Source organism: Callospermophilus lateralis, chromosome 13, assembly GCF_048772815.1.
Source record: "Callospermophilus lateralis isolate mCalLat2 chromosome 13, mCalLat2.hap1, whole genome shotgun sequence".
NCBI classification, from domain to species: Eukaryota; Metazoa; Chordata; class Mammalia; order Rodentia; family Sciuridae; genus Callospermophilus; species Callospermophilus lateralis.
This window is the reverse complement of record NC_135317.1, coordinates 50424152-50450533: the sequence shown is the minus strand read 5'-3', so window position 1 is coordinate 50450533 and position 26382 is coordinate 50424152. Positions and strand designations below refer to the sequence as shown.

At 40.3% G+C, this 26382-nt stretch overlaps 1 protein-coding gene across 2 annotated transcripts; it reads right to left on the bottom strand.

Moving 5' to 3' along the window:
- Positions 1-328: 328 nt before the first annotated feature.
- LOC143379309 (phytanoyl-CoA dioxygenase, peroxisomal-like) lies at positions 329-16703 on the bottom strand. Of its 2 annotated transcripts, none has more exons than XM_076831833.1 (9): positions 16572-16703; positions 14109-14167; positions 12524-12634; positions 10586-10754; positions 8719-8800; positions 7197-7378; positions 4514-4663; positions 2718-2852; positions 329-642 (listed from the first exon to the last, which is right to left on the bottom strand). In XM_076831833.1, the coding sequence occupies exons 1-9, from the start codon at positions 16644-16646 to the stop codon at positions 589-591; spliced, it is 1017 nt and encodes a 338-aa protein (XP_076687948.1). In that variant the 5' UTR covers positions 16647-16703; the 3' UTR covers positions 329-588. The 2 variants fall into 2 exon arrangements, with proteins under 2 accessions (XP_076687948.1, XP_076687950.1); XM_076831835.1 differs by having other exon boundaries at positions 10703-10754.
- Between the last annotated feature and the right edge of the window lie 9679 nt (positions 16704-26382).

The following is a 26382-nucleotide window of genomic DNA, read 5'->3' as shown; positions in this document are numbered from 1 at the left end:
TCTACATTCCTTAGAAACAAAGGATATTTTTTGAAAAAATATTCTGGTTTTGAAGGAGAGTAGCTGGATTGAAGAAGTCTTGAAAGGAAGCCTGGGTCAGAGAATGAGGACCCACCTTATTTTGATCCCGCGATGGCCTTGGTACGCCCTTCACCAAATGTGAATGTCCTACACATGGTTCTAGTTTGGAAATCTCTCATGACATTAAATGGGGAAGTGTTGGCTTTACTAGGAGAGGCACGTTCATCTCAGTGCACACTGAGTTTCAGGGAATTCATTTCTGCCAGGAAAAACACCTAATCAATGAGAGGAACTGATTGAACATACGTAAATCATATGCCACATTTATTGATTGTAATCCCAAACCAGTCTTTCTGAAAATAGTTATGTTTCATTTTACTGTTCTTACTTCCACTAAAGTAACATCACTGCACTGCAAAATTAACTCTGCAAAATGAAGTTCCCAAGGCGTGTTTCCTGATTTTGGTACCAAGTGATAGAAAACATTACATCATCCTATATGAAAACATTTCCTCAGATTCCTTGTTTCTTTGATCTCCTTTGAAAGAGTTATAATCAAGGGCTGTTTCAAAGGGTGATTCTTTCTCCTTTCACAAGTCGGCCTCGAAATATCCAAATATCCTGGAAATAATACCAAACAGAATGAGTGTGTGGAACACATCCATTGGCCTATTCCCCACAAGAGATTTCTAGGCTCTACAAATGCTTAAATAGGAAAACAATGCTATGATTATTATATTGATTAATAAATAAACAAGCTTTGAAACTGCAATTAATTCTCTTGCCAACAATTAAAACAATGCCAACTGCATGGAGTCGGTGGATCCTCAAGCTTTTGGCCTTGCTGATCACAGTAATGTACCAGGTAATACACCAGGAGGGTGGCTGTGATGCTCAGTCATAGCAGTTCACAACCCTTCTCTCGGCTTAGCTTTTTGTTACTTGCCTGAACCACTTTGAGGTTGCAACTCTAATGAGATCATAGTAGTGAACATGGTATCATGGATACTGGCTTACTTGGTGTGGGGAGGGGGTACTGGAGATGGAACCCAGGGCCACTCTCCACTATCTATATCCCCAGGCTTTTGATTTTCCATTTTGAGACAGGGGCTCACTAAGTTGCTGAGGCTGGCTCACTTACAATTCTCCTGCCTCAGCCAAGCTGTGAAGTAGCTGGGATTACAGGCATGTGCCACAACGCACCCTGCTGCAATTATTAATAAAGCAATTGAGACCTTCTAATTTCTTGTTTCTTTTTTATTGCTGAAGCATACAGCAAGGTATGGTGAAAAGAATGATTTCAAAGTTAGGCCTGACTTTGAAATCTAGCTCTGTTTCTTAGGCCAGTCTCTGGGACTCCAATTTCTCCTTTACAGCAGGTATTTACTGCATTCTGGTAAAGAAAATCAGAAGTGGGACATGGATGTGTTTTTGTTTTTTCAAATTCTTTGATTTGTAATTGGACACAAAACCTTTATTTTATTTATTTATTTTTATGTGGTGCTGAGGATTGAACCCAGCGCTTGCACATGCTGGGTGAGCACTCTACCGCTGAGTCTCAACCCCAGCCCCATGGAAGTGTTTTTATAAGTTAGAATTATATGAGTTTGTATTGTTATTCTATTCTATTGTTACTCTAAATATATCTGATAAGCTCTAACTTATGAGATACTAAAACAGTGGTGTTCATTCAGAACGACCTTCATAAACTTCAAATGTAATGTACATTCCAGGACCCCTCAGCTACCAAAATCCACGGGTGCTCATGTCCCTGCAATAAAATAACCTCTGTACATCCTCCCATATATTTTTAAATCACCCCTAGATTACTTAGAGCACCTGGTGTAATAGAAACATAAGGTAGTTTTTAGGTAGGAAATAATGATTAGGAAAAAAAATGTCTGTACATGTTCAGTACAGATGCAATTTTTTTTTCAAATATTGTTTAATATTCTGAATATTTTTCCAATATTTCACTTGGTTGAATCCCCAATCATGGAGCATTTTTAGACAAGGGACATATTGGTAGGTTCTAAAATGAGAAGCAAGATTCTCCACCCTGGAAAGCTGTTCCAAAGGTTCCCAATGGCACTGTGGCAACCCTCTGATGTGCTGAGCCTTACAACATCCTGGATGGCCCAGAGTCATCATCACTCTCAGTCTCTTGGGGGAAGGGGCATGCCTGCATTATCGTTATCTCATACCAATAAAATAAATAGGAAGAGCTTCTTCATTCAGGGCCTAAAATGTGTGTTTTATATAAAGTGAAGATGTTTATTTAATTTCCTGGATTGATAATTTGCCTTCTGCTCATCAGCATCATGGACTATCCACCACCTAAAAACAGACACTTTCCAAGTGATGTGTATCAATTAGGAAAGCACAGGAAACACTGTCTAATGCCCCCTTAGATGTATTCATCCCTGCTCCATGCACATTATGCCTCTCATAAAACTCCAGATGCACATTTACCGAAAGGAACACTGACCCCAGAACTGCTCTGTGGAGTCTGACTGGATTTCCTAATAAAAATATACTTTGCCAAGAAAGGAGGCCTGATTGAAGTCCCAAACCTTTAAGTTTGCTCCTATGTATATAGAATTCCCCTTATGCTTAATTTCAAATTAAATTAGGAATTAATTAAGCACATGAAAACAAGAAACTTCAGACATCTTGATTTTTTCATGCAAGTGTACCTTAAAGTTTAAGCCACTTTCAGTTCCATACAATCTGTCTGCTATTCCCAAAACTTCTTTCTCGATATTTTCTTGAATGGTGCCCTTCACGTCAATGTAGTGGCAATCAGCGCTGGCGAAATGGCAGGAAATTGCCTGTGCAGAGTGAGCAATCGATAATGGAGAAAAGAACTCCATGAATGCAACAACCAAGCTAGGAGTTCTCCTTGCAGAAAGTCAATTCTTCCACCCAGAATTTGACATCTAAACTGGCAGAACACTCCATGGCATCCCAAATCTGCCTCTTTGTAGGTCAGCCTCTCCATCCTATCCCCAACCGAAGGCTAATTAAGAAATTACAAAATATTTTTTTTACCTAGCTATACTATTTATTTTTTAAAGGTATATGTAGGACAGGGGGCATAACTACCTAAGTAACCGATCTTCACATTTTTAAGCATTTAAGTTTTCCCAATGAGTGTATACCTCCACGTCCTAAAAAAAGATGATGAACCCCTCTGTGGTTCATCATCTTCTTAGTCATAAACCTTAGATACGCAGTAAAATTTGGGACAGGTTATTATAGAAATGGAAATTTTTATAAAAACTTTCTGCTGTGCCCAAAATTTTGAACTTCTAAAGTGCAGATCCAACCTCAGATTTCTGTGCAAGTCCAGTGCCAAGCAGAGCCACAACAAGACCCAAGGCAAAAAAAAATTGTTGTATATTCCTACATCCAAGTTGTTAGGAAATAATTGTAAATATTCTTCCAGAACATTAAAATAACTGAAAAATATAGAAATATTGCAATATTAATATTCTACAACTGACATCACTATTTGCATCTTTGTGCCTGCACCCCCCTAGTTACACGACTTGAGATTTGTTCTAGTGCAGGTACTTCCTGTCTTTTACTTAAATTTTTGGCATTGAGGACAGCATGGATGTTTTGCATTAATATTGATTTAGTAAAACACCACTTATTTTGATGGCTGAGATTTTGGTAGCCCCTTCAATTTCATCCTCAGGCAATGTTCCAACTTGTAACAACCTGTGCCAGGCCCTGGTGAACCTGGTGCAAATATAAATAAATGAAGTCTGCAACCCTATACTCAGGGTTAGAACAGGGATCAGTGGGAACCAGGGAACAAATTGGGAAACCCCACTGAATCTTAAAGAAGCCTCAATAGTATGGACAACCATGTTACCTTGGGGAAAAGTGAACCGACGATACTAAGAGATCTGCTGAATTTGAGAGAAGTGAGAAATCAGAGAAATTGTGAGGAATTCTGTCCATTTTTAAATGTGACAAAATTATTTAATTTAAAACATGAGATTGGAAGGGGATAAATATGGCTGCATACTAAATCTCATTTTGAGCAGCCAATTCAGAACCTTTGCTCTGAATACTATTTGCATCTTTGTGCAATACTATTTTCCCAATAATAATTTGATAAATTTTCTTCTTGTTCTAGTTACCCTGAGCAATATAAATTCCAAATGTGATTATTTGAGTATTTCAGCCATTGTTTTTTGCCTCAGAAAGCATAATCTGTACACTGCAAGGTGAGCTACTGCTCTGAAGCAATTTCACAAATGACCAAGATTCAAGAGCAACAGGTTTAGAATCCTGAGGGCACCTGGAGATAGAGTGGAGCAAAAAACAAAACAAACAAAAGTACTAAAAAGGCAAACATACTTTCTGGCAAGTAAACTGGAAAAAACAGTCCAGTTTAGTGAAAAGTCATAAATCTTTACATGTTACTATACATATGACTTTCTGTTTTGAACCCATCTTTTAAAAACTGGATTCATACTTTCCGGAATCCTTGAGTTTGGTTCCGACCAGATCCATGGATGAGCAAAGGGTGAAAGAAAACGGTGTCTCCCTTCTCCATTACGAGGTGCACTCGGGCATGGTCTTTGTCATAGTCCTGGATCCCATGGTACATGGTGTTAACTCCACCCTGGAACATATAAGACAGGCACAGTCTACACTGGAGGAAGAAACCAACGCTTTGTGTATGACTTGGCAGGTTCAGCAAGGGTTCTCTGACTTCTCCCAAGAGAAAGACTCATCTAAATTAAAATCTTAAATTTAAAAAAAAATGCAAAAGTCTGTGATATGTCTGGGTTTTTAAATATCATCTGCCAGGAGTACAGTGTTACACACCTGTGATCCCAGCTACTTGGGAGGCTGAGGGCAGGCATCACAAGTTCAGGGTAGACTAGCAAACTTAGCCAGACTGTGTCTCAAAATAAGATTTGTATAAAGGGCGGAGGATATAGCTCAGTGATGGAGGGCTTGCCTAGCATGTGCAAGGCTCTGAGTTTGAACCCAAGCAATGCTACAAATTAAAATCACAGGTTAATAATAAGTTCAGGGGTTTTTTGACCAAATGAAAAATGTTGAACTTTACCTACCCTTCCTCATTGAATTATAAATAATCAGATCAGTTCTGCCTCTTGTGGTGAATGCAGATGAACACCTATCTCTTAGGCATTTCCAACTTCAATCTTAACATCCTTGCCCAGCCTGACATTCTCCTCACCTAGAATTTTGTTCACATCATTCTTGTATTAATCAGGGTATTTAAGAGAGGCTAATTATTTTCCCCAAACCAAGTGGAGAATATGCTCAATTTTTCTAAGCTCAAAGGACTTATGTCATATTCAGAATAAAAAGAGAACAGTAAGTTTAAATACTGTGTTTGTTGATAACTATTTCCAAAAGTAGTCAGAACTCTAGGAAATGTGTATGTCTTTATTATAGAAACTAAAATGAGAAGTGACTACAGTTGAAGAGCCTTTATGCATCTGGGCAGAAGTGTCCCTTTCCTCAGCTAAGAGTATCCTTTTCGGCAATTACCATTATCATTGTGCTTCACATTGTGACTTTGACCCCGTGTCCTTCTTTCATGGTCAAGGTGCATATTGACCCCTGCTAGGCTAAGCAGACCTTCCACTGCCACTGCTGTGAATCTCAACAGCATCTCAGACACCAGTCTGCTCCCATAGCCCTGGACACCATTCCCTTCTGCTCAATCAGCCACAGCCTCCTTAGGATTGCACCAACCCTTGCCTGTCCAGAACTTAACTGACGAATTTCACCATTTCCACTTTTATATCAGGATTCAGACTCAAATATTTCCACAGAACACAAACAGTAGTGCAAGAATTCAGAGAGAAAAGCCCTTGAAGCCACAGCCTTCACATCCTACAGAAGCAAGACTCAGTCTCCTTGCTCACCACAGCTGCCCTTTCCATTCTGACCATTATCAGGGATTTCAGGATCTTCTGGTCTGGCATCAAAAAGGCTGAGATCTGCTCTCTAGTTTTGCTGCCTCTGAGCTCCTACACCTCCTGGGAATCATGAATCATGCCCCAGACCTGAGATCTTGTTCTTGAAGAATGGATAGGCCCTCATCATTCATGGGTGCAGAAGCACATAGTAGCTCCCCAGCATCAACATTTGAATGGATAAACCAACCATTGTTCAGCCATGCCACAGAATACTACTCAGGAATGGAAAGGAACAAGCTATTGAGTCATGAGTCAGGTTTCATGAGCCTCTACATACTTACGCTGTGCAACAGCAATTACTCAAAAAAAAGTATATGCCACTTAATTAGACTTACATGACATTTTATAAAATGCAAATTAATCAATAGGAACAGAAAGCAGGCGAGTTCTTACCTGAGGCAGGAGGTAGAAAATATCCTCTTGATTGTGATGCCAGGTACGTGTGTGTGTCAAAATGATATTATACACTGAAAATATATGCCATCTATATGACAAAACCCCATATTATCAGAAATTAAAAGCTCTTCCTGCTTCCTAAAAAGGGAACAACCCCATTTTCTTCATGTAACCTCCAAGTGTTAAAGTGCTTTTTAATCCTGTCCTAACATACCTTTCCAGGCTCTTCTCCCTCTCCTACTTCCTAAAATGTGCCTCCACCACCAGCCCATCAGCACTGGGATAACCTTCAGTCTTTCCTACTCCACAGTCAGATCTGCGGTTGTCAATAACTCTGATTCCTCCAAGGAGCCTTTTTGCAATAGAAAATCTACCTTGTCCTTCAAGGCTCAGCTCAATCTCCACCACCACCCCTGAGCCTCTGCTGGTCCTCACAGGGACAAGGAGACAATCCCTCCCTCCCTTCCTCTACTCTGAGAGCCTCAGTCAGCGGGCACTTCACACACACCAGAGTTGAAGGGTTGATGTCTGACCTCTGCCATCAGGCCTTGCCATCTCAGATCCTAGGCCCTTCCAGATCCAGGTCCCCAAACTAGCTGGCTTTCACACCCATGATGAAAGAAAAATATAATGAATATTTGATCTGATGTCCTTGAACTCCTCCTGATCCTAACTGCAAATTTCAGGACAATGCTTTGCTGAGAAAGGAAAGCAGTCTCATTTCTAAGCTTTTTGCACCCGATGTGAAATAACAACAGCGAAAGAGATTCTGATCCAGACTCAGTGGTCAGACAGACCTACCTCCCACTGGGGGTAGTCATGCGGCTTCAGGGGAAGTTTGTGGGTGCCTGGGAGGACAACCAGACAGCCATTGTTCCGGTCAATGTGTTCCATGGCGGTCCAAGCACACACAATGCGATTGCTGGGCCTGAAGGGGAAATAGTGCAGATCCTGGTGCAAAGGGTGCCGGGAAGTCTTCTTGCCTGAAATGAGCCTGCTGTCAAAAAGAGCTTGAGCCTCACAATTCTTATTTTTATTGTGTTATGTGTCTGTGTGGTGCTGGGGATTGAACCCAGGGCCTTGTGCATGCAAGGCAAGCACTCTACCAACTGGGCTATATCCCCAGCCCCACAATTCTTATTCTTTGCCTGAATAAATAACACACTGACCTTCCCTTGCAAAAAAAAAAAAAAAAAAAAAAAAAACTACTGTGTGGTTTCCATTATGGAAAATCAGTCCCAAGAGAACAGAACTAAACAAAAATATCAGTCAACATGGGGCTTGGAATCTATACTTTCTTCTGGGTTTCTGGTTGCTGGGTGCTTACTCTCTTTTCTAGGGAGCTGGATATACTTCATCATCTCTGTTGTGCTTTATTCCTTTGTCACTCTGAATTTGGCACAGAGCTAGTAGGCAGTAGGAATTAAAAACAAAAAAAAGCTGAATCAACTAAATTGAAGATAATGTTACAGAGTAAAATTTGAGGTCCGCTTCAAAGTGGCTGATGCCAAAAACAGTTCCCTTAGAGGTCTTAATTCACAGGCATCCTGTGTACGGTCAGTATCCAGTCAGATTCATTGACCACAGGTACATTTTCCCCAGTTTGAGCTTAGAACTTGGTTCCCAAACCACTTCATCTCCCCAGGCAGGACATCCATGGAGGAAGACATTTAGTAACCCTGCACTTCAGACCTATCACATAAAAATCACCCGGCTCTCAGAAGGAACTAAAAGTAGATCAGAATAAAGCCATTCATGGCTGATTTCTCTTTCTGTTACAGAAAAATCTCTCCATGTGGTCTCAGAGACACCTGCAGTAGAATCTCTGGGGACGGGTATTAAAAGGCAGACACCTGGGATCTACTTCAGAATCGGTGTCTTTCTGAGGACTTAGATCTAGGTTTGGCAAGCACAAGGCACCACAAGGGCTTGAATGTGACTTGTAGTAACAGCTTTCATCTTGTTACTAATAATGATATCTTCAGATCAGGAACGCAGAATCCGTGTGACCCTGGTTAAGAATGGTGGGTGAAAATCAGAGATGTTGAACAGAAGGAGTCTATGATATAAGAACAGTCACATATCTTAAACTGCCACTTCAGACAGCCAGTCATTTGAAAATTTAGCAATAAAGTATCTGAAATATTATCACATACTCCAAAGTTGATATAACATGAACTCTTTTAAGACTTAAATAAAAGCACTCAAATTCACTCAACCAAAGTTTGACAGTTACACACCTGACTGGAACAACAACTTTACTTTTATTTTAATTACACCATCTTTTTTTATTGCCTCTCTTTAACAAGTAAGAGCCCTTTACCAGTATCTGGAGGTTTGTTTATCAGCATTGTGTGCATCGCCATGATATTGGGTCCAGTGAAGCATTCCACATACTTCAGAATCTAAGAAAAGAAAGAAGAAAAACAACCTCATGGGAAATCAGAAGTATAGGCAAGGGGCATAAAGTGTCCACACAAGAATCAAAATGACAACAGTATAAACATCAACTGGTATTTTACAATCTTGCCAAGCATGTATACCTCAGAGTTGAAAACCATTCTAAATTTCCAACACTACAAAGTAAATATGACTTTTTGAGCATGCCTGGAGAATAATCCAACGAGTGTAGTCATTCTCTCAACAACTCTTCCCTCAGGTTCATGAACCAAGCAGAGTAATGGCCAGAGAGGAACCAAGAGTGAACAAGAAAAGAAGGTCCCTGTCCCCATGGAGTTTCAGTCCCTTGAGAAGAAAGGAAAGAAGGGAATCTGAACGTCATGGATGATAGTGCTTCATCCCCCATGAGTTAGTTCTGGCTTCAAGTGCTATCTATGATCCACCTGCAGACTTCCATTCCCATCACAGCATGGGAGTGGGAACTATCCCATCACAGCATGGGATGGTTGGGGGCCATTTTCCCTGGCCTTCTCTCCAGGGTGCTGGGTGGGACATCACAGGTGATGTATTCTGTGCTATCTGTCCTCAGGCGTAAAACTGTCTAATAACATCTGGTTATGATTTTCCATGAGTGCTATACGGAAAGTCTCTTCAAACCCATTTTAAACAAGTGGTTAGTAAAACATGGTGCTAAAAGGTGGGAGCATACAAATACACTTGAGGATGCAGGAACTAATTTCAGAAGAATGCACAAAGAGCTCACAGCAAACAGAACTTCAGTAGAAAGAATCTGCTTCTCATGTTGTGCCTTCTGCACTGCTTAGGAGATTTTATTTATATATATATATATATATATATAAAATATTTATATATATAAAATATATATATATATTATATACATACATATAATACCCTTAAAGAAGAATAATTTCAAAAACAAAAACAAACCCTAATTTAGGCCAAGCCTTGTGACATATGCCTGTTATTCCAGCTCCTCGGGAGGCTAAGGCAGGAAAATCAAGGCTAGCCTCAACCACAGCATGACTCTTTCTCAAAACAAAGAATAAAGAAGGTTGGAAGTATAGTTCAGTGCCCCAGAGTTCAATCCATAGTACCACAAATAAATAAAATTAAATAAAAACTAATTTAAGAGTTGGGTTGTAGCTTAGTGGTAGAGTGCTTGCCTAGCACATGTGAGACCCTGGGTTCTATCCACAGTACCACATAAAGATAGATAAATAAAATAATGTATCCATTTACAACTACAAATTTAAAAAAAAAACTAATTTGAATTTAAAAGCAAATTCATTCCATCAACCCGATTTATGAAACAAATAGAAAAGTCTATACATTTACAAATATAGCCTAACAATTTTACCCCTGTTGAAATAGAGTCTTGGAACAGCTGTTCCTCTTTAACACAAAATTCCTATCTTTCTTAACAAAAGATAATTAGCACACTCCACAGCAGTGTTTCACTCTTGGTGCTACTGGTATCTTGGATGGGATAATTCTTGGGGGAGAAGGCGTCATAGGATGTCAGACCCCATTACCAACATCCTTGGTCCCTACCCACTAGAAGCCACTAGTGCACCCACTATGAGGTTATCATCACCAGGAAGTCTTCACACAATGCCAGTATACACTGGGAGGCAAAATCACCTCCATCTGAGAGCCACAATGCTAGCACCATGGGTAGAAGGGGATTAAATCCAGGACAACCAATGGATCTTAGGGCAGACCTCCAGGCTGGCTATGAAGGAGAAACCAAAACAAGAGTAGTCTTTAACCTCTGGGAGAGTGCAGAATCTAAAGAGCTCCTTATCTTCCTGAAAATCTTGGATCTTCGAGATTGTTTTCTCACTTGGACTATATTCTGATTTCGCAATGGACACATCTCTCATTACCATCAGTCCTACTGGTTTCGACTCCTGTCTGCAGATCTTTTCAAATTCAACCCTAGAAAATTAAATACACAAACAATGTCATGACTTCTGCTCTAAGCCCCTGGTTGACCCTGACCTGTGCAAATAGCTGCAGATTCAGGAGCAGTTTCTACCAAGTCAGCCCTCAGACCTAGTGAGGCAGGGAGGAGGAAATGACCAACTCAGAAATCGTGGTCTCCTAGCTGAAATCTACTGCCAGAATGATAATATTGCTTTGTTTAACACACCAGTAGGGAAACATTTTCATGATTACATTGTAATAATACAAGGTGAATATCCCTTATCTGAAATACTTAGAACTAGAATATTTCAGATTTCAGGTATTTTTTGGTTTAGGGAATATTGACATGTACATAATGAGCTGATTGTGATAGAGCATGCCTGTTATCCCAGAAATGAGGCTGCAAGATAGTAAATTTGAGACCAGTCTATTCAATTTCAAGACTGTCTCAAAATTAAATATACAAAGGACTGGGAATGGAACTTCATGGTAAAGTTTTCTTGGGTTCAATCCCAAGCACTAAAAACAATAATAACCTTCTTCTTATTTTTTTATTTTTTTTTTTTTTGGTACCAGAGATTGAACTGAGGGGCACTCGCCCACTGAGCCACATCCTCAGGTCTGTTTTGTATTTTATTTAGAGACAAGTCTCACTAAGTTGCTTAGCGCATCACCATTGCTGAGGCTGCCTTTGAACTCAGGATCCTCCTGCTTCAGTCTCCTGAGCCACTGGGATTACAGGTGTATGCCACCTCACCTGGCTGAAAATAATAATAATCCTAATGACAAAAATAGTAATGAGATGTCCTGGAGATGACACCTAAGTCTCATCCCCAAATTACTTTATGCTTCCCGTATACCTTATACACGTAGCTTAACAGTAACAGTAATTTTATACAATGTTTTTAGTGTATCTGTATTGTGGCCAAGACCATCACATGGGTCAGGCATAGAATTTTCCCCTTATGACATCATCTTGGTGCTCAATGATTCGTATATCAAATTTTCTGATAAGTGATGCTTGGCTTATAATAGCAAATACTCCTATAGCACCTACCTTATACCAGGCATTGTTCACAGTGCTCTCCATATATTTTACCTTATTTTGTCCCAATAGTAATGCAAGATCAGTGCTATTACTATGCCCATTTTACAGAGGAATACACACAGGTATGGAAAACTTAGTTCATACTCTTTGGTCCAATACTTCTAGTTGTAGGTCTTTAAGAAAATGACCTTAAAATGTCTGTGGGACACACCATGTTAAGTAGTAAAGCTGAGATTAAGGCCAGAAATTCTGGCTCCAGAGCCCATGCTTCTAAACACATCCCAACAAACCACATCACTCAAAAATACCTGAACATGCAGAGGCTAATCTAACATGTACTCCCATCACATACATGACATACATATTTTATGAATTTTTATTCTTCTATTACAATTATACCTAATAGTAGAATCCATTGTGATATATTCACACTTACACAGAGTATCAGTTGGTCAGTTTCATTCCCCAGCACCTCTCCTTTTCTTCCCCTCTTCCATCCCATGGACCCCTTTCCTATACTCTACTGACCTCCCTTCTGTTTTCATAAGACCTCTTTTTACCCCCTTGTTTCTCTCTGGTTTCCGCATATGAAAGTAAACAATGACCCTTGACTTTCTGAATCTTACTTACTGCACTTAACATGATGTCCTCCAGTTCCACCCATTTCCCTACAAATGACATAACTGCCATAAAACATTTTTTGTGTGTAAAATAAGCAAGAGTATTACTGCACCTAAAGCGTTGAATATCAGCATCAGATACTAGATTTTTAATAACAAGAAATCCATTTTCTTCATAAAATTTTCTCTGTTCCAGGCTTAGCACATTATTATCCAAAGTATACCTACAGGAAAAAAGGCACCAAATTAGTACAAATTTTATATTACAACCTAACATGATGTACAAAGAACCCAAGAAATCTTTGATCCAATACTTCTAGTGTAGGTCTTTAAGAAAATGATCTTAAAATGTTTGAAAAACTTCAGGTCCAAAATATTAACAATGGTCACAAAATGTACAGTAATGGAAGAAAAATTCATGACTGACATATCTACTTGATGGAGCATTAAAACTGAAGGACACAAGAGTGTGGAAAATTCAAATGATAATAAAATGATTAACAATGACATAGACATGACACTATTTGTGAAAAGATGACTGCTGAGACACACACCAAAAAAAAGTAAAAAACATTTTGCCAAATAGTGATTATCTTTGAATAATAGGATTTTGGGTGATTCTTTAAAACAATTCCCTCTATTTCTCTGATTTTGAACTTTTTGTAGAGTGCACATATATGGTTTTCAGTTGGGGAACTAATCCAATAAATTTTATATTTTCAACTTAATACATTCTCAGAAGTAATCAAAGTAAACAAAAGTCAAATGAGAGTTCAACAAACAAGCGAATACAAATCATCTGTCTCTTAAGATAGAACTTTGACTATAACAATATTTATGAGGGTCAAGGCCTTTCCTTTAAAGGTGATTGAAGATAATAAACCTGAGTGAACACAGTGGTGTGGGCTTGTAATCCCAGAGATTCAAGAGACTGAGGAGGAGGATGACAAGTTCTAAGCCAGCTGCAGCAATTAAGGGAGGCCCTAAGCATCTTAGTCACTGTCTCAAAATAAAAAATCAAAAGGACTGGGGATGCAATTCAGTAGTAAACCACTATAGGTTTAATCATCATACACACTCAGAAAAAGACAGTAAACCTGCCAGGTGTGGTAGTACACACTTCTATAATTCCAGCTACTCAGGAAGCTAAGGCAGGAAGATTGCCTGAGCCCTGGGGTGCAACACAACCTGGGCAACATAGCAAGAGCCACAGCTCAAAAATATTAAAAAGAGGAGGAGGAGGAGGGGGAGGGAGGAAGGAGGAGGAGGAGGAAGAGGAAGAGGAGGAGGAGGAAGAAGAAGAGGCGGAGAAAGAAAGAAAGAAAAAGAAAAAGAAGGATACGAAGAAAAAGTAGAAAAAAATGTATATTGTAAACCAAAAAATTAGCTAATATTTCAGTTTAACTTAACTACAAACTAATTTAACTGTGAGAACTCATGGTTCCATTTTCAAAACTCAGATTATACATTTTCTGGTATTTTTCCTTCTTTCTGAATTTAAGAATAATTATAGAAAATTAAAGTCAAAGTCTTCAAAGGCATTCACAATTCTACTAATTAGAACAATCCTGGAAATAGAGAATGTGTATAATAAATTTTAATCAGGCAACATGTTATATTGTATATCATATCCAAGCTAACACTGGAAAAGCATTTATATACATAGTAAGGAAACCAATTAAAATTACATCTACTTACTGGAATTGCTGAGGATGGAAACTGGCAGGGGCAATAGGCCCTGAAGTGGGGGAAGCTACCTAACCAGTGAATTAAGGCAAACAAAGTAAAATTTGGTAGTCAAACTTGTCTAGAAACAACCATTTTCTCTGGGGAGGTTCTCACAGGAAAGGAATTCCCTAAACAACCACCAGGTGCTCAGGTTTCCCACATCACCCTGACAGGTACACACTGCTGCTTTAAGTCCCTTCATTTATATCACTTTGTCTCATTGTCACAATAATCTGAGGAGGTGGTAAGAATATCAGGGGCTTTATAGTCATATGCAAATGAATGGAAAACACTAAAAAGTTTACAAATGATTTAACTGGTAGAATAATGAGTTACATGTTTTTAATTTCCCATTGCAACTTATCTTCTTTAAACACACACACACACACACACACACACGACATGTTATACTTCAAGAATGATTAGTCCTTATTCCAAAATCTACCATTCTAAGAAACAATGAAAGCTGGAGAAAAATTGTCACAAGTCTTTAAGAAGTCTAAGACTAAAGGAAACATTCACTATAAATCTTGGTCAGTATTGTCCAAGATCATAGCCACCAGACACCTCTGGCTATTTAAGCTGAAATTAATTGAATGTTAAAATGCAGTCCCTCACCTGTACTCATCCTAATTTGACCTATTTCAACAGCTCAATACCACATGTGGCTGGGGCTACTATATTGCACAATCCAGGCATGAAGTAATTCATCATCACAGAAAGCCAAACTTAATAGTGCTGATATGGAAAACAAACAAACAAACAAACAAAAACATCAAAAAACTAATCTCTAAGCTCAGCAATAGCAGGGTCAGAAAATCCAATTAAAAAATATTAAGAGGGCTGGGATTTAGCTTAGTGGTAGAACACTTGCCTAACATGCACCACACCTTGCATTCCATCCCTAGAATGACAGAGAGGAAAAACAAAGAAAGCAATGAGAGGCTGAACCAAGAAATCCCAACTATACTCCTAAATATATCCAATCCCAGTATATCACAACTCTCAGCATTTAGTGCCGGGTTTCTGTTCTCGTGACTCATTCACATGTGAGATTGGTCTCCCACAATTCAGCCTGCATCAGAAACAGAACATAAAAGAGACTTAAGGGCCGCCTCTAGATTCTGATTCTGCAGTCTGAATTGAATTGAGCATTAGAATTTGCATTCCCCACCACTCCTGGGATGAAACCCAGAGCCCTGCAGTACTAGGCAAGTCCTCTAGCACTGAATTAAACCCACTGAGCTACACCTGCACAGCAAAAGTCTTTTTCTAACAAGTTCTTCTGACAAATCCCCAGGGCATGCAGATGCCACTGGTCCATGGACCACACTATGACAAACACTGCTATAGTTAAATAGTTGAAATTTTTAATCTCTTCTATCCTGTTTCTCACCGTAAAATGAGCTGACATCCTCTCCTGGAGTCTCTTTACCACTTTACCGTCCTATGGACAAAGTTAAACTGCCAATGTTCTTCCATGTTGCTGCTTGGAAACCCACTGGGAAGAGCAACACTGAACGTCCAAGACACAGCTATTAGACTCAACCTTAGGAGAGATGTCAGGATGTTAACAAAAAACAGAAGAGAGGCTACTGGCCTAAAGAAAAACTCCAGGCAGTTCCTACAGAGCTTCCCAAAGCACTCTCTGAATGAGAAGGCTTAAACTGAGTAGGCAAAAGCAGTTCAAGAAACCGATTTGAATTATGGATCCTATTCACACTCCCACATTTCTGGGTCTGTTCCTCCCCTACAAGCCTGGCACACACACCCTGCAGGTATTCATTTCTGAAGACTCAAGGACAACCGAGGTGCTGGATTCCAAGTCCTTTTCCAAACACCAATGTAGACACTGCCAGGGTCCCCAGGTCACCAGAGGCTGCCACAGAGCACAGAGCTCCACTAGCAAGGGGAGCAACCAGAAGCACAGGCTGAGAGAGGGTTCCACCACTCTAGTGGCCTGTCCTCTAAGTCCCTTCCAGTCAGCTCCATGCTTCTGTATGATTGTCCTGGGGCATTTCTTGGTCTCCAGATATGCCCTCGCAGAGGTCGTGCACACTCAGTGCAGAAAATGACAAAGCAGCTGACTCTGGCAAGGCCTCCTTTGGGACCCACCGCCGGCCCTAAGAAGGACCAGAAAGGTGGAGCGAAGCGATAGCTGCCACGGAAACCAGGACAGTCCTGTACCCAATCGCCTGGAAAGAAGTCTTTGAGGGGGTGGGGGCCACCAAAGCATAAAGATCCAGCCTCCACCCCGCTCCCGGGCGCCTGTTTAAGATGTAACCTTTGCAGGGATAGCAGCGCAGAGGGCTGAAAAGGGCAAGCGAAGTGTCCCTCCTGCGTCCTGGAGGCCACCTCCTAGGCCCGGGCCACCCCCAAGGACTAGGCTGCTGTGCTCCATCTGGAGGGAGCCCAGCTCAGCCCAAAGGATACCACGGCCCCGGCCGAAGGGCGGCCGAGGTGCCCCAGAACAATCCGCAGGCGAGCGGCGGCGCGCTGCTGCTCCATGACGGCGGTGAGGACTCTCACTCGCGGGGCCCGGGCTCCACTTCATTTCCGGGCCGCCCCGCCTCCTGGCGAGAGAGGGAAGGCGGGGCAGCGGCCCCACGCGACTCCCCGGGCTCCGCCTCCCGGGCCCGGGGGAGAGACTCCCAGGGACCCCGGGTCAGCTGGGATTGCCAGGATTGCAAGTTCCTGGCACCTGGACTCCTTCTTCTCCCGCGCGCTGTTTCTAATCCCCAGGACCCTCGTTGGCGGACCAGAGCAAGGCTCTTAACTTCATAGCTTCAGTCCATCAACAACCAACCATCCTCGCGACTCTTCTCTCCACTGCTAAAATCCTAAAAATCGATCGTGCTGTTCAAAAGAGATTTAATTTAGTGCGAATCCAGCCCAAAATATTAGTTTGGTTGGTTCCCACTCCCCTTTAATGTATTAAATAAATGACTTCCAGAAAATTGTGATAAAGTCTAGCAAAATTTGAATTTTTTTTAACAGAACTTTTAGTTCTTTTCAAAGATCTCTTTGTAAAATCTTGTTGTAAGACCTGAAGATGATTGGCATTGCATCTACTTCCTCCTTCCCCTCATTTTCTCATTGGTTCTTTAGCATGGAGTTACTTCCAGAATGTTGTTCCTTGTAAATTTGGTATCATGTCTTTAATGGAGTCTTTATATAATTTGGTGACAGAGCCATAGTATCCCATTACCATCAGCCCATCAGATATTATCTGTTTGTTCAGAGGGAACAACAGCCACTGGAAAATGGCCTACCCTTTGGCCTTCACTTTTGGGTTCTTTATGCCTTTCCCATAACATTCTTCACCTGTGTCCCAGAGTCTAGAGTCCTGCTCACAGAAGGAAATAAAATAAAATTTTGAAATTCCAATGCAATACAGAGAAAGGACTGGGGACATGGCTCAGTGATTAAGTGCCCCTGAATTCAACACACCATCACCCCCTCCCCCTGGGGGGGAAAAAAAAAGAACTTCCATATTATCCAGCAATTTCATTTCTGGAATTGAAAGCCAAAAGATACTACAAGAATGGAAAGCAGGTTCTCATTCATGTTCACAGCCGCACTTTCACCATCACTGAAAGGAGGAAAGCAACCCACAATGGAGAAGTCAATGAGCAGAGGGCCATATAGACATACCATGGAATATTATTCAGTTTTTAAAAGGATGGATGTTCTGACACATGCCACAGCATGGAAGAACCTAAGACACTGTGCTAAGTGAAATAACCTGTCAGGAAAAGACAAATACTTTGTATCTGAGTGTCCCTAAAGTAACCAAATTCATACGGTCAGGAGGTAGAATGTGGTGGCCCTGGTTAGGGGAAATGGGAAAGGAGAATTAGCATTGACTGGGGCTGATGTGTCAGTAAGTTGGAAAGAGTTCTGTCAATGATGGTGACCATGGCTGCACAGCAGTGTGAATGTACTTAATGTCACTGCTCTACTCACTTAAAAATGGCCAAGATGGCAAAGCATGGGAGCACATGCTTTAAAACCCAGTGACTGGAGAGGCAGAGGCAGAGGCAGAGGCCGGAGGACAGCAAGTTCCAGGTCAGCCTGGGCAATTTAGTGAGACCATGTCTCAAAATAAAAAATACAAATGGCCTAGGATGTTGCTAAATTGTAGAGTACTGGTTCAACCTCCAGTGATGAAAAACACACAAACAAAACGATAAGATGGCTAATTTTACGTTATAGATATTTTATCTCAATTTATGTATAAAAAAGAACACAGGAGGGCTGGGGATGTGGCTCAAGCAGTAGCGCGCTTGCCTGGCATGCGTGCGGCCCGGGTTCGATCCTCATCACCACATACAAAGATGTTGTGTACGCTGAAAACTAAAAAAATAAATAAATATTAAAAATTAAAAAAAAAAAAGAACACAGGAGTAAAGGGAAGAAGCTCCAAGCACATTTATGTGAGCAAAGGCCTCTGACTTTTCTCAAGTCTGAGTCCCAAGATTCTTAGAAGAAAGTTTTGGTTTCATTTTGTGCTTTGAGCATAAGCTTTTGGATTACTGTCTGGTGAAATGAACAGGCCAGGACACATCCCCTCCCACTGAGCAGCCAGGCTTCTCATTCTGCCACGGCATTCCTATCCTATCTCTTCATGTTCCAGCAGAGGTTTGCTCCTACCCTTCACAAAGAGGGTGCACATGGGTGAAAAACAGCCCTAGTCATCCTGCTGTCATTCCCCTTCCCACTACAGAGTGGGTGCCTACAAATTGCTATGTGAACTAATGAATAGAAGGGACACAGATGAGATGAGAAATGCATGTTCCTGACAGAAGAGTTGGTTTTCACTCACAGATGCACGTGGGGACTGATGAAGTGTGCTCTTTTCCCTGGTGAAGTTTGGTTTGTCAATAGCAGTTGAGTAGAATGTCTGCACATGTGGTTGTAATCATAACAACTGAGGAGGCCCAGGCAGGAGGAACAAATTATGCTGAAACTAGTTGAAAGTTTATTCTAGATCAAAGCAGTGCCCTCTGCATGCACTGGCATTCCTTATTTACATTTTAGTTCCTACCATTCTAGAACCAGTTTTCTTAGGCTCTCTTAATGATTCTCTTGCCTTCACTCCTTTCCATATGTGGCTAAGAAAATAACAAATGTGGAAACACAAGACGTAGGAAAACCTGTGCTGAGCGGAATGACAGGAAAGGCTGTTTCTTTCTTCATGAAGTCTTCACTAGAATTTTTAAAATAAGGACTATATCTCCTTGCTGCCCTCAAGTGGTATAAAAATACAATGTTATATTGAAATTAATCCCCAGTCCAGGCTCACTCCCAATTCAGGCTAAAGTATCTTAAAATGTCCCTGTTCCTCGAAACAGCTTAGGTTTCATTCATAAATGCTAAAGGCTTTCAATTACCCTGCTTAATAGGAAATACAGGGGAAGTTATTCTTGTTTACATTCCTTAGAAACAAACGAAAAGATATTGTGCTTTTGAAGGAGAGTTGCTGGGTTGAAGAAGTCTTGGAAGGAATCCTGTGTCAGAGAATGAGGACCCATCCTAATTTTGGTCCCATGATGTCCTTTTTACACCTTTCACCAAATGTGAATGTACTATACAATGTACTACACATTGGAAATCTCTCATGACATGAAAGTAGGAGATGGTAGATTTACTGGGAAAGGGTGGTGGGTTTACTGGGAGGGGGTGTTTATCTCAGTGCATACTGGGTTTTAAAAAAATACATTTTTTGCCTGGATAAAGAGCTGATTCAATGAAAGGAGCTTATTGAATATGCTTAAATCATATACCATCTTTATTAGTTGTAGTCCCAAATCATTTTTTTCTGAAAACAGCAATATTTCATTAAGTTCATTGCACTGCAAAAGTAACTCTACCCAATAAAGTGCCCAATACATGCTTCTTGATTTTGTTAAAAGTGATAGAAAAGATTACATCATCCCAATATGAAAACATTTTCCTTAGACTCCTTGTTTCTTCTGATTTCCTTTAAAAGAGTTAAAATTAAGGACTGTTTCAAATGTTGATTCTTTCTTCTTTCACAGTCATGCTTGAAACATAAAAATACCCTAGAAATAAACCAAACAATGAGTTTAACCTGTTCCCCACAAGACAAGATTTCTAGCCTTCCTTTAACCTGTTCCCCACAAGACAAGATTTCTAGCCTCCACAAATGATAAAATAGCAAAACTATTTTTAAAAAGTTACTTAAAAACTATTATAATAATATTGGTCAGTAAATAAAATAAGTGTTGAAACTCCAATTAATTCTCTTGCCAACATTAATTCATTGGCAATGTCAGTGCTAGGCACAGAGATTCAGTGGATCCCCAAGCTGTCAGCCTTACTGATCACAGGTAATGCACCAGGGAAGGTGGCTGTGACGCTCAGTCATAGCAGTTCACAACCCTTCTCTCGGCTTAGCTTTTTGTTACTTGCCTGGACCACTTTGAGGCTGCAACTCTGATGAGATCGTAGTAGTGAACATGGTATCATGGATACTGGTTTACTTGGTGTGGGGAGGGGGTACTGGAGATGGAACCCAGGGCCACTCTCCACTGATCTATATCCCCAGGCTTTTGATTTTCCATTTTGAGACAGGGGCTCACTAAGTTGCTGAGGCTGGCCTCACTTGCAATCCTCCTGCCTCAGCCAAGCTGTGAAGTAGCTGGGATTACAGGCATGTGCCACAACGCACCCTACTGCATTTATTAATAATGCAATTGGGAAATTCTTATTTCTTGTTTCTTTTTTATTTTTTCTTTTTGTAGTTGTAGATAGATAGAATGCCTTTATTTTAAGTGTTTATTTTTATGTGGTGCTAAGGATCAAACCCAGTGCCTTACACATACTAGGTAAGCACTCTGCAACTGAGCTACAACCGCAGCCCCTCTTGTTTATTTTTGAGCAACATCAGGGTATGGTGGAAAGAGTTATTTAAAAATTAGGCCTGACTGTGAAATCTAGCTCTGCTAGTTAGACCAGCATCTGAGACGCTAATTCTTCCTTTATAGTAGATACTATACAGACTATTCATTGGGTTCTGGTGAAGAAAATGAGAAAAGGGACATGGAAGTGTTTATATACGTTAGAATTATAAACCATATCAAAAAGTTGATATGGTAATTCTACTATTATTCTAAGTACACCTGATTAATTCTAACTTATAAAGTAAATTATGTAAATATGGGAGGTGTTCCTTTAGCACAACCTTTATAAACTTCAAATGTAATGAACTGATCCAGGACCACTTAGATACCAAATTCCATGGAGGCTCAAGTCCCTACAATAAAATAATCTCTGTACATCCTCCCTTATATTTCAAATCACTCTAGATTTATTTTAGCACTTGGTACAATAAAAACACTATTCAAATACACTGTAATAGTAGGGATTTTAAAATTGTACATGTTCAGTACAGATGCAATTATTTTTTAATAGTTTAAGTATTTTCTAACAATTTAGTTGGTTGAATCTCCAATTGTGGAGCATTTTCAGACAAGGGGCACATCTGTAAATTCTAAAGGGAGAAGCAAGATTCTCTACCCTGGAAAGCTGTTCCGATGGTTCCCAATGGCCCATCCACTGGTGGGCAGTGACCTAAAGCATCCTGGGTAGCCCAAAGTTTTCATCATTCTCAGTCCCTTAGGGGAAGGGGCATACCTGTACTACCATTATCTCATACAAATAAAATAAATAGGAATGGCTTCTTGGTTCAGAGCCTAAAATGTGTGTTTTATATAAAGTAAAGATGTTCATTTAATTTTACTGATTGATAATTTACCCATTGCTCATCAGCATCATTTAATATCTGCTACTTAAAAACAGATACTTTCCAAGTGATGTGTACCAATTAAGAAAACACATGAAACACTGTCTCCTGCCCCTCATCTCTAAGCATTCCTGATCCTTCATCTCTGATCCACGCACATTATGCCTCTCATAAAACTCCAGATGCACATTTACTAAAAGCAACACTGACCCAAGAATTGCTCTCTGGAGTCTGACTGGATTGCCTAATGGAAATATTAATCATAGGCGTGCAATACTGCACCCAACCAGGCTTTGACTTACAAACTGCCAGGCCCCTCCATGGCATCCTAAATCTGTCTCTTTGTAGGTCATCCTCTCCCTCCAGCCCCTCAGCTAAATCCTAATTAAGAAATTACAAAAAAGGAAATTTAACTAGCTGTGATATTTACTTTTTTAAGGTATATATAGGACAGGAGGCATAAGTACCTAAGTAACAAATCTTGACATTTTTAAGCTTAAGTTTTCTCAATGAGTGTATATCTCCAAATCCTAAAAAGAAATGTACCACCCTGTAGTTCATCATCTTAGTCATAAAAAGTTAGTTACCCAGTCAAATTTGGAATAAGTTATCACTGCAGTGGCAAGTTATATGAAAGCTGAAATTATCTTGAGAAAGAACATAGCACACTTCTCAATCAGAAGTGACATTTAGGGGTCAACACATTGATATTATTACCCAGCTTGTTTCCTGCTGAAGATAAGGCTGAGGTTACTTAGTTCTCCTTTTTCCAGACCAAAAAAAAAAAAAAAGTATAAACAGTTCTAAGCGGAAAAACAATAGCTAAAACTCACCTTCTTTGTCATGAGTTAGTTATTTTAAGGCGATCACACCTGTCAAAAGGACCTTCTACTTCGTACCAAATTTCAAATTTCTGGAGTACAGATTCCATTTCTTGTGCAGGCTCCAGTGTCATGCACAACCATAGCAGGCAAAGGAAAAGGAAAAGTATGCACTTTTACAACCATGTAAAAATGGTAAGTATTTTTCCAGAACATATAGTCATTGAAAATATAGAAAAATTGCTAAGTTAATATGCTATTTTAGTATTTCAGCCACGAGGCTGTGCGCTACAAGGTGAGACACTCTGAAGCAATTTCACAAATGACCAAGATTTAAAAGTAACTGATTTAGAATCCTAGGGGCACCTGACTTCTGACTGAGTAGAGTAAAAAAAAAGCACAAGGAAGGCAAATATACTTCCTGGTAAGTAAATTGGAAAAAACAGTCTAGTTTAGTGAGAAGTCATGAATCTTTTACATGTTACCTTTCACATGTACCTATGATTTTCTCTTTCGAACCCATTCATCTTTCAAAACTGGAACAACGTGGATGCATACTTTCTGGAATCCTTGAGTTTGGTTCCGATCAGATCCATGAATGAGCAATGGGTGAAAGAAAAAGGCATCTCCCTTCTCCATCACAAAGTGCATTTGGGCATGGTCTTGGTCATAGTCCTGGATCCCATGGGACATGGGGTTAACTCCACCCTGGAACACATAAAACAGGCACAGTCAGTCTATAGTGGAGGAAGAAACCAACGCTTTGTGTATGACTTGGCAGGGACAGCAAGGGTTCTCTGACTTCTGCCAAGAGAAAGAGTTTCTTAAATTAAAATTAATGAAAAAGTCTGTCATATGTCTGAGTTTTGAACATCACATTCTGCAGGTACAGTGGTACACACCTGTGATTCCAGCTACTTGGGAGGCTGAGACCAGGCATCACAAGTTCAGGGCAGCCTAAGCAAACTTACCAATACCCCATCTGAAATTAAGATTTTTACAAAAGAATGGAGATGTAACCCAGTGGTGGAGGATTTGCCTAGGATGTGTGTTGGAATAACTTTCAGTCTCATAGCAGCTACGAGCAGCTCGGAAGTGCCTAAAATATCCACGTTCCTTTAGGCCTGACAGGAGGGCCTGCAGGATGGGGTGAAACCACATCCTCAGCACTTGTGGTTAGCATTGCCAAACTACCAGGCCAGGAAACCAAGAGTCAGGGGCTTCAGGGCATGAAACCCCAGACTCAGTAAGGGCCAAAGACCCTTCCAGATTGCTTTCTACCACGACAGCAATATTTAGAGTTTCCTAACAATGCGGTTACGTTAGGCAGAAGATGATTGGCTTATGGATATTGTCTTGCTTATATATGATTGACAGGCACTCCCCACAAGAACCTTATAACAGTTGTGTGCATTCCAGGAATAAACTGAGCTACTGGACAACGACCTGACACATATGCCCTTCTGCAGCACTGAGCCCTGATGAATCCAAATTTTAAAAATTTAGAGTAAAAAGGGTTATCTTAAGTTTATCTTTGGGGGATACATACCCCTTTCCAATTCCCTCTTTTTGCTTTAATAAGTACATTTTAATAGTTTGATGAGCTCTTTCAACTATGCCTTGTCCCTGTGGATTGTATGGGATTCCTGTTATATGAGTAAACCTCACAATTTTTATCTTATTCCTGAATAAAAAAGCACTGCACCTGTAAAATACAACCACATCAAACACCATGGAAAATCATTCCCAAGAGAACAGCACCGAACAAAAATATCAGTCAGCAGCGGCTTATACTTTCTTCTGAGTTACTAGTGCTGGGAGCTTACACTCTTTCCTAGTAAATTGCATATACCCCATCATCCCTGTTGTGCCTTTTTCCTTTGTCACTCTGGATTTGGAACAGAGCTAGCTAGTATGCAGTAAGGATTAAAAACAAACAAACAAAAAAATGTTGGATGAATTAAGTTGAAGAGAATGTTATAGAGTCAAAATTGAGGTCCCCTTCAAAGTGGCTGATGCCAAAAACAGCTTCCTTATAGGTCTTACTTTACAGAGCAGTAGGTGTTCTGTGTATCATCAGTGACCAGTCAGAACCACTGACCATACAGTCATTTTCCCCAGCTTTGCTCTTGGAACTTGATTCCCAGACTACCTCATGTCACCCATGGAGGAAGACATTTAGTGACACTGGGCTTTACTCCTATCCCATAAACCTTTCCCAGCTGTCAGAAGGAATAAAGAGAAGAAAAGAATAAAGTCCTTTCATGGCTGATTTCTGCTGCTGGTAAAAAAAAAAAAAAAAAAAAAAAAAAAAAAAAAAAAAAAAAATCTCTTAGTGATGTCAGAGAGCCACCTGTAGTAAAATCTCTGGGGATGAGTACCAAAATGCATGCACCTGGGATCTACTTCAGACTCAGTGTGTCTGTGAGGATTTAGAATCTAGTTTTTGGCAAGCACAAAGCAATATGAGGACTTGAGTGTGACTTATAGTAACTGCTTTCATTCTGTTAGTAATAATGATGGCTTCAGATCAGGAACACAGAATTTTTGATATCCTAAGAATGGCTGATGAAGATCAGAGATGTTGAATGGAAGGAGTCTAAGATATAAGAACAGTCATGTTTCTTAAACTGCTTTTTTAGGGAGCAGGTAATCTGAAAATTTAGCAATAACCCTAAAATCAACATCTAAAGTCATTATTTCATTTAGATTTGATATAACATCAGCTATTAAGACTTACACAAAAGCATGCACATTCAGTCCCCACAGTTTGAAAGTTGCACACATGACCAGGGTAGAATATCAACTTTACCTATGTTAATTAAACAATCTTTTTTCTTGCCTCTCTTTAACAAATAAAAGCCTTTTACCAGTATCTGGAGGTTTGTTTATCAGCATTGTGTGCATGGCCATAATATTGGGTCCAGTGAAGCACTCCACGTACTTCAGACTCTAAGAAAATTGAGTAGAAAGTTGGGGATTTCATTAGAAATCAGAAGTAAAGGCAAGTGGTGAAAGTGCCACCATCCACACAGGAATCAAAATCTTAATGGTGTGAACACTAATTGGTATTTCACAATACTGCCAACAAAGCATGGAAACCTTGTATTTGGAAATCATTCTAAATCTCCAGCTCTCCAAATTCAATGGGATGTTTTTGAGCATAATTGAAGTGTAACCTTTTTATTTTGCCTTACCAGAAAGATAGGAGTATCTAGGAGGTATCAACTACCCAGGATCAGCTCTTCTACTAACCAAAGCCACCAAGGGTGGCCCAGGCAGAAGGCAGTGTCTCCCTCCTCCTTGGAGACCCTGCATAAGAAGGGCCATGACTTTGTGCTGTCACCAGTAGCTCAATAGAAAGCAGAACCCTAGCTCAGAGGACCTTGCCCATTTTCTCAACAAATTCTTCCCTAAGGTCCACGAACCAAGCAGAGTAATGGCTAGTAAGGGGCCAAAGAATGAATAAGAAAAGGAGGTCCCTGTCCCAATGGATTTTAAGTCTCCTGAGAAGAAAGGAAAGTAGGAAATCTGAACATCACGGTTGGTAGTGCTTCATCCACCATGAGATGGTTCTGGCTTCAAGTGATTCTGTGATCCACCTGCAGTCTTCCATTCCCATCACAGCACTGGGGTGGGAAGCACTGATGGTCAG